Source organism: Notothenia coriiceps, unplaced genomic scaffold, assembly GCF_000735185.1.
Source record: "Notothenia coriiceps isolate Sejong01 unplaced genomic scaffold, NC01 NC01_scaffold00031112, whole genome shotgun sequence".
Classification (NCBI taxonomy): domain Eukaryota; kingdom Metazoa; phylum Chordata; class Actinopteri; order Perciformes; family Nototheniidae; genus Notothenia; species Notothenia coriiceps.
This window is the reverse complement of record NW_011363813.1, coordinates 1,384-16,548: the sequence shown is the minus strand read 5'-3', so window position 1 is coordinate 16,548 and position 15,165 is coordinate 1,384. Positions and strand designations below refer to the sequence as shown.

General features: G+C 38.1%; 1 protein-coding gene across 1 annotated transcript; it reads left to right on the top strand.

Annotated features, from left to right (window-relative positions):
- Positions 1–431: 431 nt before the first annotated feature.
- LOC104959819 (glycogen phosphorylase, liver form-like) lies at positions 432–12,229 on the top strand. The gene is made up of 15 exons (XM_010787727.1): positions 432–648; positions 1,710–1,792; positions 1,892–2,029; positions 2,898–2,990; positions 3,650–3,796; positions 4,007–4,170; positions 5,403–5,517; positions 6,194–6,295; positions 6,963–7,110; positions 8,774–8,832; positions 8,923–9,064; positions 9,802–10,009; positions 10,481–10,615; positions 10,718–10,784; positions 11,174–12,229. The coding sequence occupies exons 1-15, from the start codon at positions 447–449 to the stop codon at positions 11,360–11,362; spliced, it is 1,992 nt and encodes a 663-aa protein (XP_010786029.1). The 5' UTR covers positions 432–446; the 3' UTR covers positions 11,363–12,229.
- The last annotated feature ends 2,936 nt before the right edge of the window (positions 12,230–15,165 follow it).

The following is a 15,165-nucleotide window of genomic DNA, read 5'->3' as shown; positions in this document are numbered from 1 at the left end:
TTTTGGCCCACTGTGTATTTGAGTTTGACCCCCCTGGTCTACAGAGTGACACAAAAAGACATAAAGGGAACGCCTATGAGAAGTGGCCAAACTACGAATGAATGATACAAAAAGATCACAGATGCAGAACAATTTAAAAGAGACTTCAAACTATCAAAGACACAATATGACCACAAAGAAACGCAAACAACCACAAACAGAGATAAAATGACTGAAACCAAAAAAATTATACAAAATGACTAAAAAGGACTTAATATGACCACGAAGGGATACAACATGACTACAAAGACACTCCAACGTCTACAAAATGAAAACGATTATATTTGCCATTTCGGAGTTACTCTTGGCTATTTACATTTAAATTAAATGGACAAATCTATTTATTTATACTACTTTATGTCAACATTTCAAAGTAATTTATAGTTGTATTATGACTATAAATCAGGATGTCTTGCATGTGTCCTCTCTTCCGTCTTCCCGACCCATGCCTCTGGGTGAGATTACAGAGACTTTATTTCCTGCCTGTGTTTGTGCAGGTGGTTCTGGCGATGCCGTACGACACGCCCATCCCCGGGTACATGAACAACACGGTGAACACCATGAGGCTGTGGTCCGCAAAGGCGCCCAACGACTTCAACCTCAAGGACTGTGAGTGCACAGGGTTTACACTATTTCTGATGTAAACCAACTTTTGCAAAACAGTCATTTCAACAAGAAAGAAGGAAACTGCTGCAACTCAGGCACGTTGCATAGAGACGTCTGTGTTGCTCAAAGGTTCCGTTTTCTTCTCCTGCAGACTTTAATATGCACTTTAGATTATAAGCACCTGAAGGCAGCATCTCCCTAGTCCAATGGGATCTCTCCATTTGATTTTGGATTGGTGTCAAATAAACATTTATGATACTTACACATTTTGTTCAGCATATTAACACCACTGTACGATTTCCGAAGAAAAAGCTAACGTTAGGCTATAAAGGAACTACAGCACGGTCACATGACTTCACGTCACCACCGCTAAGCTAAAGGTGGCTAATGTTGGGCTATAAAGGAACTACAGCACGGTCACATGACTTCACGTCTCCACCGCTAAGCTAAAGGTGGCTAATGTTGGGCTATAAAGGAACTACAGCACGGTCACATGACTTCACGTCTCCACCGCTAAGCTAAAGGTGGCTAATGTTGGGCTATAAAGGAACTACAGCACGGTCACATGACTTCACATCACCACCGCTAAGCTAAAGGTGGCTAATGTTGGGCTATAAAGGAACTACAGCACGGTCACATGACTTCACGTCACCACCGCTAAGCTAAAGGTGGCTAATGTTGGGCTATAAAGGAACTACAGCACGGTCACATGACTTCACGTCTCCACCGCTAAGCTAAAGGTGGCTAATGTTGGGCTATAAAGGAACTACAGCACGGTCACATGACTTCACGTCACCACCGCTAAGCTAAAGGCGGCTAATGTTGATGGCGGCTAATGTTGATGATGTTTAGTCGTCTCATTTAGACAGTTGTTATCAACCAACGTATTTAAAATCACCAGTGGGGTATTTACTGACGTAATTTACCAAAAACACATCCAAAAAACGATTGACATCCAGACCAGGGGACAGGAAGTGATAAAGTGCTGACGTCAGGTTTTAGGACTCATTCCTCCACCACTTTTTGTTGTCAAGGTAACTAAAATGGTCTTCCCTTGTCTGCAGTTAATGTTGGAGATTACATTGAGGCGGTTCTGGACAGAAATCTGGCGGAGAACATCTCCCGTGTTCTTTACCCCAATGATAATGTGAGTTCAATATGTTGATGTATTTGCAGAAATGTGCATAATACAGTACATGTTGAAGTGGTACTACTAAACTCTGTCTGTGTTTTATATATGTTGTAGTTCTTTGAAGGGAAGGAGCTGCGTCTGAAGCAGGAGTATTTTGTGGTGGCGGCGACGCTGCAGGACATCATCCGACGCTTCAAGACCACGAAGAAGGGATCGCCTGAACGGACTTCCTTCGAGAGCTTCCCCGACAAAGTAAGCTGCAAAATCATTATCAGTTAAATATCTGCCCACAATTTCCCTCATTCTATTTACATTTTAATTAGTGCAACTGTTAACCACATTTTTATAATATATACAGTATCCTATGTGTATACATTATATTGTTTATTCTATAGATACTATATATTTAGTTTTGCCTTGTCACCATGCTGCTGCTGTAACAAAAACAATTACCAATTAAAACATCATAAAGTTTATCTAATCTAATTTACTCTAATCTAAAGTGTGAGAGGTGTGCTGGAGGAAAGTGCACTCTTGAAAACAATGAAAGTCCCACACACTGTTGAAAAAACATACTGATGAAATATTTATTTACACAACTCCTGCACCACCCCGGCCAACTGAAGGTTGTGCAATTGAGTTTTTTTCAGTGTGAGAAACTCTGCAGATATAACGGTGTGATATTGTGAAAAGGTGTGGCTCATCTTATGCAATTTTTGACTTTAATTCAAAAGGAAGATCAGATATTAACCCTTAAATGGGCAATCAGTATTTTGGAAATTGTAATGATTGCTATTTTCTACATTAAAGCCATTTTACACTGAAACTACACCAATATTACACATGAATACACCCCTATTGCACCGTTACCACACCAGGATTACACCTATATTACACTGTTATTACACCCATGTAGCACCAATATTACTCCCATAATACACTGTTATTAGACTGTAATGAAACAGTTATTACACCCATTTTACGCATGGAAACACCCTGTAAATGAATGTATCCCCCAGGAAACGGAAACCATTTAAGGTCCCACGGCAGCTCCTTTACTCTTCACTTATAGGAGGTAAAATAAATAAAAAGGTTATTATGATTATTTTGTGTTTTCCAGGTCGCTGTCCAGCTGAACGACACTCATCCGGCCATGGCCATCCCTGAGCTCATGAGGATCTTTGTGGACATCGAGAAGCTGGACTGGGACACGGTGAGTCAGATTTGAATTTTTTGTTGAGGGTTACTCAAGTGAAACCGGATGACATCACAGCAAATAACCAGAAAGGTTAAAACAACATGATGACAGAATGATTATTCCTGTGTTGCATAATGTTTAATAACATATTCATGTGGGAAGTCAGGAAGGTTAGGAAATACCATCCAGACAAGACAAGAAAAGGAAGTTTGTTGATGCAACATTTGGGATGTCAAATAGAAATCAGGAAAGCCGGAAATGTTTAGATAAAGCTGCATGCAGTTCCAGACGCAGACGTAAGAGTGAAAAAAATATAAAAAATAATAATATATCTTAAAAAGATAAGTCAATAAATAAGTGCATTTGATAAATGTGAAAATATTGAATTATTAAATAAAACATGTGGAGTTATAAGACTTTATTTATTTCACCCAGAAAATATGCATTATTTTATGGTTTTGAACGTACAGTAAATTATTCTATTTTGGTTTTGAAATATTTCATGTAATAACAGTTTATTTTATTTATTGCGTTTCTCAATTTAAATGTTATGTATCCCCCTTGATATTTCCACATTTGTATTAACTGCTTCATCCTGTTTTACGGCACTCTTATGACTCCATACATGCAAAGTTAAGGTGTATTATTTAATAAGTGTAAACTGATTTCTGCAGGCATGGAGCCTGACCCAGCGGACCTTCGCCTACACCAACCACACGGTGCTGCCCGAGGCTCTGGAGCGCTGGCCCGTGGAGCTGCTGGAGAAGCTGCTGCCCCGACATCTGCAGATCATCTACCGCATCAACCAGCTGCACCTCGACGTACGAACACAACAATGGCATGCTTTTAAAGAAAACCAAATTTACATTGCTTTTATTTTGAAAATCACTGAATTTGATGTCTGCATCAAGTGGACAGATTGTAAATGTAACAACATATGCAAACAGAGAGAGATTTAGTGTGTGTGTGTGTGTGTGTGTGTGTGTGTGTGTGTGTGTGTGTGTGTGTGTGTGTGTGTGTGTGTGTCGCAGAGGATTGCCACCCTGTACCCAGAAAACATGAACAAACTGAGGAAGATGTCTCTGATCGAAGAGGACGGCTGTAAGAGGGTGAACATGGCGCACCTGTGCATCGTGGGATCGCACGCCGTCAACGGAGTCGCCGAGATACACTCCAACATCATCAAGACGGACGTGTAAGACAGACACACACACACTCTTGAAAACACATGTAGCTTACAGACACTCATGTTTAAAAATACTCAAAAAAAAAGTAGTACTGACTAAACTTAAGGAAGTCTGGGCTTTGAAATGTACTGAAGTAAAAAGTACCCATAACTTTGTGTCCTTGGGCAAGAAGTTACATTTGCTGTATTCACCGTTACATGTCTGATATGTGTAATATGTATATGTGAAGCGTTTTTAGCATTCGGAAAAGTGCTCTAATAAATGTAATGAAACGTAGATTAAAACTAAAGTAACCAGCCTGTTTTGAAAATGTAGAAAGTACAGGTATTTGTGTTCAAAATGTAAGAAGTAAAAAGTCGTCAGAAAAATAAGTAGTGGAGGTTAGTACTGATACCAGAAACATGTATTTAAGTACAGTAAGGAAGTATTTGTACTCCACTACTTCCCACCTCTGAATCTAAGTGTAGCTAACTTTAAGATGCAAAACCTGTATTAGCAAATTCACGAAAGATGGGTTTAGGAAAAATGAAGAATGTTTCTGAAGTTTAATCATCATAGAAATAGATTATGGTGTCGTCTTCAAACAATGCAACCCCAACTGTCAGGGAATCATTGTCCATACATGTTTACCTTTCGCCCTCCGACGCAGCTGACCAGCCTTGAGCAGCCGTTATCTCCCTTAAGGAGGGGCTGCCCTAGCATAGTTGATGTTGCCAGTTTGTGACCGGGCAACTAGTTATAGTTATTGTTGTGGGACACCTGGAGCACATCCTTCTCTGGGTGGAGATGACCTCGAGCCATAAGCAACAACAACTGTGATTCAGTGTCCTCAGCTGTTTAGTCTATCTATTGAAGAATGTTGATTATTACACTCTGAACTAGTTAAAACCTGGAGCTACAGGTGGGCTCTTCAGAATTTATTGTGGCGTCTCAACCGTGTGGTCAGACCCGGGACATGTTTTGTGAATTCTCCGGCCGAAGCTCCAAATAAACCGTCAGTGTTTCCCATCAAAGCTCCAGCTCTCCATCGTGTCTCTCTGAGTCCTGACTCCAATTGCTTCAGAAGTTTCCCCCACACCAATTATTGATCTACATTTTAATAAGAGAGGACCCAATATAGATACTTGTGGGACACCATTTTTTATATTTAAAAATGGTCTCCAATAAGTCGCAAGTGTCCCTATTTATACAAAACGATGAAACACAGTAAGCAACCAGCCTTCCTGTTTCTCTCCCACAGTTTCCGTGACTTCAGTGAAATGGAGCCGCAGAAGTTCCAGAACAAAACGAACGGCATCACGCCGCGCCGCTGGCTTCTGCTCTGCAACCCCGGGCTGGCCGAGCTCATCGCTGAGGTCTGTTTGAAAAATAAACATTCAAAAGATTCAACATGTATATTTTCTACTTCTTGTTTATTTCTTTTAATTGTTATTGTACAATGCCATGTCTTTTTATGCTGCTGCTGCAACACAAACATTTCCCAAATTGGAATCAATAAAGTATTTCTTATCTTTGGGTGCCAGGAGTCGAGGCACCTATCTTTTGATTGAATCTAGTACTAATGAAGTACTGAACAATGTTTGAAATATATAGAGAAATAATAATTCATAAGTACAAAAAAATAGACTGATATCAAAAGTATAAAAAATACATGTGGAAATCAGAAAATATAAAAATATTATAATAAGAATTTTAATTTATTTTCTTATATATTTAAAGAGTTTATATCTTCATTTTTTTAAATACACACTTTGATTGAAATAACCTTTTTGCATTTTGTTTATCTTTTCAATTTTTTTCTTTATAGATTTTGTATGTTAATTAATTTGTAACCTTTTTTATTGCTCCCAATAATTTTCTTTGAGAGGCCAAGCTGTCAATCAACTGTATATACTTTTACATTTGTCTATGTATTCCTCTTTATACAGAAAAAGCATTGCCTCCTCCTGAGTCTTTTGTAGTAATGACAGTAATAAATATGAGGTGGAGTATATTAAACACTTATTATTGTGATGTCTAATTTGTTTTCAGGTGATTGGGGAGGATTATGTGAAGGACCTCTATCAGCTGAAGAAGCTCTTGGAGTTTGTTGATGATGCCGCTCTGATCCGGGACATCTCCAGAGTCAAACAGGTAACCGAGCACTTTTATTTAAATACTGCACTAAATTGAAAACCTACTTTATTCAACCTCCTTTCAAAGGGATTTTAAATAATAACCAAACCACACAATAGGTTCATTTCTAAACATCATTGTCAAAGATCAAACCAGTAGCAACAAAAAATGTTTGGCTTTCAAATGAGTTGTTCCAGTTCCAGAGCCACATTTAAACTTCTTAGTTGCATTGCAAAGAGTTTCAATCATCCAATATTCAAAGTATTTATTTGATCAGACTGTACAGAAAGTGTCCTAAAAAAGGAACACTTCAGTACTGTGTACATAAGCCTAATCAAGATGGTGCATTAATAGATTTAGAAGCTGTTTCTGATATGAAAGTAGTGTAGCTGTGTTGATAAATTGCAGAAATACCTCTTGGTGGTTCCTCTTCTTTTGTTGGTCTACTGTTTGCATGATGTTGCCATACACGCAGAGGGCAGGCTTGGTTGCACCATGAAAACATGCATTTCAACAGTGCCTTCCTGTAGCGGTCTCATTCTGCACACCATTGCATTCATAGACATCACACTCATCATTGCATCTTGTAGATTTAATGTCAGTACGAGTCAGGACAGGACTCTGACTCAAGTTGTTTCACCTCAGTCATCAACTGCCAAGTCACGTACTTCTGCTTCTCTCCCAGGACAACAAGGTGAAGTTCGCTCAGTACCTGGAGAAGGAGTACCGGGTGAAGATCAACCCGTCCTCCATGTTTGACGTCCACGTGAAGAGGATCCACGAGTACAAGCGGCAGCTGCTCAACTGCCTGCACATCATCGCCATGTACAACCGTACGTGCAGAAACACTCAGCACCAGGTTTCACAAGCGTTAATAACACCCAGTCTGAGCCCTGCTCTAAAACAAGTCAAAACAGAGAGGGAGATGCATCTGACTTTAGATCAAGTGTGGGAATTTTCCATGCACTGGGACAAACAGGAAATCATTATTACGCAACATGCAATTTACTTTATTGCTCACTTTCCCTTAAACAAAATACTTTCCTTACTTGGGAATATTCCCCTTAATAATGTCTACAGTGCATTCATTAAGAACGGCCTGTCAGTGTCCATACCTTGCATAAAAGAACAGCAAAATATAACATAAGGACAGGTCTTGCTTGCAACAATGCTTAAGCTACATGTCGACATTAGCATGCTGAATTAATAATAATAGTACAGTTTCCGTGCAGTCATCTGAATGTGACAAACAGGAAATCTGTTTTTTAATGCAGAATTTCCTTGCAACCAAAAACGTTCGTTACTTGGAATACTCCGAGCTATTATTGCAGAGCTCTCAAGTGTCACGCATTTGGCGTGAGACACACGCATTTCACTCCGCTCACACGCCACACCTTGTATTTCTCACGCAGAGATTTCTTTCCAGGGTACCGCCCACCAAGTTGCGCCGAAATTTTGTACTAGGCTTGTTTGAGACGCGTGCACTCCACTAGCACCCCCCCCGTTGACATTCGCGATACAGAGGGCTTCATACTCCACTAGCAGCCCCCCCACCCNGGACAAAAGTTTACAGTCTTGCTACCAGTGGTGCTGTGAGCTAAATGCTAGTATTGGCATGCTAACACCGCCTTAGATAAGCATGCTAATGTGTGCTGATAGCAAACCACACAAGGTACAGTTAAGGATTGTTATGTCGTTAATTAAGAATTTTGTCATATGTTGTTCTACCTGATGATTTATCTATTATCTAATATATCATTCCAATAACTTGTATATAGACTCGTATTAGACTATTCCACTTTTTTTCTCACTTTAAAAAAAAAATAAAACTATTTTTCTTTTTGTATTACTTTTAATATAATATACTTAAATATTGTTTTAATATTGTCTGCTTATCTGTATTATTGTGTTGCATTGTTGGAGAAGCCTGTGACCTAAGATTTTCAACGACATAATTACTCTGTAGCTTTTAGTTTGACAATAAAGAACCTTGAACCTTGATGTAGCTAAATAAAAACGGTCTGAATATAAGAATATAAAAATCATTAGGACAAAAGTTTAAAGTCTTGCTACCAGTGGTGCTTTGAGCTAAATGCTAGTATTGGCATGCTAACACCGTCTTAGATAAGCATGCTAATGTGTGCTAATAGCAAACCACACAAGGTACAGTTAAGGATTGTTATGTCGTTAATTAAGAATTTTGTCATATGTTGTTCTCCCTGATGAGCTAAATAAAAATGGTCTGTATCTGCAAGTGGCTTTTAATTATAACAGTAGATAACATGTTATTCTTCTGCTGCAGGAGACACTCAATGATATTCTGCAATTAAGTAGAAAAAAAGACATGTGGTTATCGGACAAATGTGTTGAAATATAGCAACAAAAATCCTAAATTGATTATTGAATTCCTAACCCATTGCCTAATTTGCAAAGAGGTCTCACTTTAATGAGTTTATGTTTCTATATATTCACTGTTAAATGTTTCTGTCTCTTAAGGCATCAGAATGAAGCCTGCTGCCCTATTTGTCCCGCGGACCGTGATCATCGGGGGGAAGGTATCCCAGCATGCACCTCAAATGTTGAAAAGTAAACAGAGGTGTGATGGTTCAGAGTAACAGTGAGTGTCTCCCCCTCCTCCCCTGCAGGCGGCCCCCGGGTACCACATGGCGAAGATGATCATCCGCCTCATCACGTCGGTGGCGGAGGTCGTGAACAACGACCCGGTGGTGGGGAGCAAGCTGAAGGTCATCTTCCTGGAGAACTACCGCGTGTCTCTGGCTGAGAAAGGTAACCAAACACAACTTTATTATTATTATTAAAACATGCACAAGGTTGGTTTTAAATATCATTTTTTATAATTATTTGTATGATTTAATATGATCCCAAAATAATAAGAAAAACTTGGAATCTGTTAATTCGACTTAAACTCGTTTTTCAACTGACGTTTTTTTCCCTCAAAAGCATTTTATAACTTTTTTTGTGCTATATGATTTTATTAAGTTCATACATTTATTCTTATGATTAATTATATTATTATTATAACACTTAAACACAAACGTGCACGGGCTAAATTCACATTTGAAGGCTTACATTTAAAAGAAACCCCCAATTTATATATCAGCCTCAGATCCCATATTTTTTTACTTATTTTTACAAAGCATTTCATTCAACAAGTACTATGAGGATGTAAAGAGAATTTCAGCAAAATAAGTATTCATTTTGAGAAAGTTATTTTATTATATGACATGTTTTTGGAGAAGACCACCCACCCTCCTTTAATGTGAATGTATCTTCTCTTCTTAATCTGAAACACTAAATCCCCTCTGTCTGACATTGAGTTCCTGCAGGTCAAACCTAATAAATAACACTTTAATTCTAATAATATTTTCCGGTCTTCCTCGTGTAGTGTAGATATTCAATTGCTCTTTTTACTGCACTTTTGTACTATTATGCTGCTGTGTTTATTGTATTGTTGTAAATTTCCTTGGGGATAGATGAAGTCTTATCTTATCTTATCTCCGCAGTGATCCCGGCCACCGACCTGTCGCAGCAGATCTCCACGGCGGGCACCGAGGCGTCGGGCACCGGGAACATGAAGTTCATGCTGAACGGCGCTCTGACCATCGGCACCATGGACGGAGCCAACGTGGAGATGGCGGAGGAGGCGGGCGAGGAGAACCTGTTCATCTTCGGCATGAGGGTGCAGGACGTGGCCGACATGGACCAGAAGGGGTGACTGGTTTTATCAAATAATTGTATACGGTCAAAAGAAATATGTTTGCACATTTTATATACTCACATTTTTACCATAATTTTTTTATTTAAGTATCTTTTTTAACAGTAGTTTTTTTGCACATATTAAACTTGCCCTCTACGTCATTGCACTTTAAAAATAAGGAATATCATTTTTATTTTAAAAAAGATTGCAGTTTCTTTGCACACACTTTATCTTATAACATTTTGTTATTTATTTTATTTTAATAACAGTACTTTTTGCACCTAATAGCTCTTCCTTATTCAATTTAAATCCATAGATTTTTTTAAAATTAATTGTTATTCATAGTATCTTTTTATTTTACCTTTATACTGCAGCTATTTTTCACTCTTGTTAAAAGTGACACACTGGTGCAGTTAAATGCAGAACACATGTGGGATGAAGTGCATGTCGTTATCGATACTAACTTGTGTTATGATTATGTTCAGGTACGATGCGATGTCGTACTACAAGAGGATCCCGGAGCTGAAGCAGGTGATGGATCAAATCACCAGCGGGTTCTTCTGCCCCAAAAACCCAGACCTGTTCAAAGATGTCACCGACATGCTCTTCAAATACGACCGGTGAGAAACACTCAGAAATATGTCCTTTCATTTGAGTTCCTAGAATCTTGTGATGAACCCTTTTAGACTTAATGTATTTATTCCCTCTGTGTCTCTCCTCAGGTTCAAGGTGTTTGCAGACTTTGAGGACTACATGAAGGCTCAGGAGAAAGTCAGCAAACTGTACCAGGTAACATTTACCTCTGACACACACCTGTCTTTTAGAAAGCATAAAACAATACAATATGGGAATATAGAACAAGTAACAAGTTTAGAATGATCAAGCAGGAAGCAAAAAATTAAGATTAAGATAAATCAAACAAAAATTGTAATTTCATTCTTAAAAATACTTTCTTAATAAAAAATAAATTCATTTTATAACAACATTTTAATTTTTAAAACGTTATTACAAAAGGCAGCATAACATTTAAAAAATAGTAGCAAGATTAAAATGTTCAATCAGGAAGAAAAATAATTGTAATTAAAAAATTATATTTAATTATTTATAACATTTTATTTTCTACATGTAATAATTATTGATTATTTTTATGAATTTTTTTTTGTGTGTGTCCGTAACAGAACCCGAAGGAGTGGACGAAGATGGTGATCCGAAACATCGCAGCCACAGGGAAGTTCTCCAGCGACCGCACCATAAAGGAGTACGCCACCGAGGTGTGGGGGGTGCAGCCCACCGACCTGAAGATCCCCTCTCCAAACGAGCCGCGGGAGGCCGTGGTGGAAAAGGCCAAAGCTCTGAGGAAGATGTGAGGCCGTCTCTGCGTTTAGACATTATTCACTTTTCTGTCTTTAAATCTGTTATTCAATTTCTCACTAATCCTCTTCCAATAACTGTGGGTGTTTTTAAAAATCTCATCTTGTTATTGTTAAAGCACAGAAACTACGGAAGCCCTGAAGGGCAAGTGAGAATTTTCTTTTTTGCTGATTTAAATGTTTTCTCTTGTCTTTTATGACTGAAGTGCTGGTGAAATAAAAATAAACAATAGTCCATCATTTGTTATTATTTTCATAAGTTAAAAAGGTGGGGTAAAAACTTTTTTTACATCCGTGAAAATAGGATTTTTGTTTTGTGTCGGTAAGTTGTCCTGAATAAATTAAATGTTTTCTTTCTCATTAGTTTATTTTTTTGCAATGATTTAATTTTACAAGACTAATTAAATTTCAAACTAATATTTCTCTCCTCTTTGAAAACCGTAGAAGAAATTCAATGCCTTAGTCCTATTGAGTGCATGGGGTAGTGCTGCCATCTGGTGGGTGGAATGAGTATTACAACAACAAAATGTTCTTTAAGTGTTAAATGCAAAACATAAAAAACCTGCCAGCATTTTTTTTTTCCATCTGTTACACAAAAAGAAAATACATCTGTTTTTAGATCTAACAGGGAATGAAACACTTAGATAACAGATAACCAGTTTTATTTCTTGCTTGCCTCTCAGGGCTTCTGTACATTCAAAGCACTTGCATTAAATAGAAATGTCTGTTACAGTCCTTAAAACATCAACACATACAGTGGAATAAGAGCGGGGCTAAATAACTTAAACAGAGCAGCAGAATAAACTGGATTTAAATTACATTCCTGCGCATTCAATGAGCGACAAAGCCTCAGTGTGCTGCAGGCAGAACAAACATGCATTTACATCTGTATCGTTTAAGGAAAAAAACTTCATTTATGATTTAAAGTGCTTTTTCTCAGTGTTAAACAAACATGTTTTCTGATTTAAAGAGTCCTCTCCTGCTGATGTTCAGGTGTATATCAGTATGTAGTGTCTCTACTTTAAAGAGTCCTCTCCTGCTGATGTTCAGGTGTATATCAGTATGTAGTGTCTCTACTTTAAAGAGTCCTCTCCTGCTGATGTTCAGGTGTATCCTCCTGCTGATGTTCAGGTGTATATCAGTATGTAGTGTCTCTACTTTAAAGAGTCCTCTCCTGCTGATGTTCAGGTGTATATCAGTATGTAGTGTCTCTACTTTAAAGAGTCCTCTCCTGCTGATGTTCAGGTGTATATCAGTATGTAGTGTCTCTACTGGGATATGTCTCCATGCTTTAACGTTCAAAAAGCTCTTAATTGTTCTCATGTTGCCTTAGCAATTGGTTAGCTGGCCGGCTCTGTTGTGATTGGCCAACTACTTAGAGATGTCCCGCCCCTTAGCCTATCACGTACAATGTGTTGGAGCGCTAGCCAATAGGAGTGCGAGTGTAGGATCACTGCGAAACACTTCACTGGGATTTAGCTTTTTGTTTTACTAAGCTGTAGTGCTGTTGTCCAACATTGCACTCAAAGAAGATGAAGGGGTTTTCACAGCTACAGCACAATAACATAAATTGCTTTGGTGAGTCAGATCCAGAAAGAAATTGGAAAAGAAGCAATAAGTGTTACATCTTTGGAAACATTTTGTATGTGTTGTTGCAGTTTAATTTGAAGTGGCATCTCTGATTCATCACAGAAAATGCTTAATATCCTTCAGGACAAGTGCATTGATTGTGTACTGAAATCAACAACAGTACACTGTGACAGTGATGATCGGGTAAACATAAATGCAAAGTATGGAATTGGATTTTTCCGCAATCTAGTCACATTAACAGAAGGCATTTTATTATCGAGGCTAGGTTTAGAGTGGAGGTTTAAAACCTTGCTCACAGCTGACATTTTGGAATATGCAGAAAAAGCCCAGGTGTAATTGATTACATTAAATCACCTGCATTTAATCCAGGTTATTTTCAGAGTATTGTGAGGCCGGCTTCCTGGCATGTCGACACCTGGTGGAGCTGAGCCTCTGTTAATGACATTGGTTTCACCTTTGCTTCACCCGCTATGATTAGTGAAAATGACTGCATGTGGAAAAGGTGTATTGTGCTCACTGTCTGTCACTGTGGAATAAGAAGAGACTGAAATAAAACAGAGCCATCGTTAATGTTATTAGTAACACCTGTGACAAGTTAAAAGGAATAAAATATATTTATACAATCCTACAACCTGACTAACACGACAGGGGAATATAAATCAGAATACACACTGACATTAGTTTATCAGCGTGGTTTAATTTCAGTCTGAATGCAAATTGGATCTGAAGCCAACGGATAATATTGGACAGAGACAAATCCTGTAGCAAACACATCAATGAAAACCAGAATACAAAATAAATATGCACATCTATGTATGAAAGCCCACAATCAATCAATCAATCAATCAATCAATCAATCAATCAATCACACTTATTTTTGTAGCACTTTTCCTATTCAAAAGGTAACACAAAATGCTTAAGAAACCAACAAATTAAAACAATAAAAAAGTGATTAATTAATAAACACAGGACTGAATAAAAAAAAAATAAAAAAAAAATAAAACATGAATAGAATTAGAATAAAATATTATTAAGCAAAACTAATAATAATAAAATAATAGTAAATAGATCAAAAACAAATTCAAAGTGTGTCTTGAGGCACAAACACAAGTTCATTCAAAAATACCCAATACAAATATATAATGTATGTATGTGAGGTATTGTTAAAGTGACATTTATGACACCATATCCCCTTGATGATGGATGCTAATGATGCTAATGATGCTAACGATGCTAACGATGCTAACGATGCAGGGACGTTTTACCTTTAAGGAGGCTTTCAAAATATCATCATCCATATGTCGAGGCGTCCGTGTCGCTGCCTGTCCTCTAAAATGTTTTGTTCTCAGTTCTTACTTTTGCAGCGTGTGATGTCAAATGGTGTCAAAGACTTTGTTGACATGTCATGGAGTGCTTTTGGTGCCTTATTTCAAGACCTGCCAATTAAAGTATTTCATTCTCATCGTTAGTAAATATTAATCTTAGTTTCAGACGTGCATTCTTACAGTCAGCTCGACCACACGCTAACCGAAACACTAATGATAATTATCTTAAATAGCAGAGGTGTCATTGCTTGTGATAAGCGTACATTTAATTATTTGTTTGCATCATTCCTGTATTTGAGTTTCTGGACTTTTAGCAAACTTGAATTGCCCAATTGGACGTTATTTCTTTGCTTGTTACAATAATATTTGATGAGCTTTAAAAACGTTGGAGATACTTTTGCAGTGTATTTGTTATGTGGGCGCTGGAGAACAAAACAAACACAAACAAAGACAGTCCCAAGGTTTTAAAGACAACACTCAAGTGGGTTTCATTTGTGCCATTTGGTGACCTCAGCTTCCTATTCCAACGCTTTAACTCAGGAACAAAGCCTAACAAGTCAGCAGGTCACTAAAAACAGAGACAAACCTTTCAGAATCTTTTGTTAACTTCTCTCCACGCCTTCGTGACCTGAGCCGACTGAAACTTGGACAGGAGGAACCCCGTGTCACAGCAAGTGGAGGGGAAGGAGATAATTAAGAGAATAGAGGCTTAACGTGGTGACACTGTATCTGTGTGTCATGCTCATTAAGAGCACTGTGGAAGTGAGGATGTTCAATTTAGTCACTGCTGTGCGCTCAGAGGGTGACAAAAAACACCTAGAGGCGACAGAGAGCACCATACGATATGCACCACTCTCTAAAGCCTCCTTATTGTGTCTCAAAAAC

What these genes read in the sequence shown, in the direction of transcription:
- LOC104959819 (XM_010787727.1), top strand. Translation starts at nt 447, where the DNA reads ATGTCTTGCATGTGTCCTCTCTTCCGTCTTCCCGACCCATGCCTCTGG. An exon ending in CCGTGATCATCGGGGGGAAG is followed by an intron (nt 8,833 to 8,922) that starts GTATCCCAGCAT and finishes CCTCCCCTGCAG; the next exon opens with GCGGCCCCCGGGTACCACAT. An exon ending in AAGTCAGCAAACTGTACCAG is followed by an intron (nt 10,785 to 11,173) that starts GTAACATTTACC and finishes TGTCCGTAACAG; the next exon opens with AACCCGAAGGAGTGGACGAA.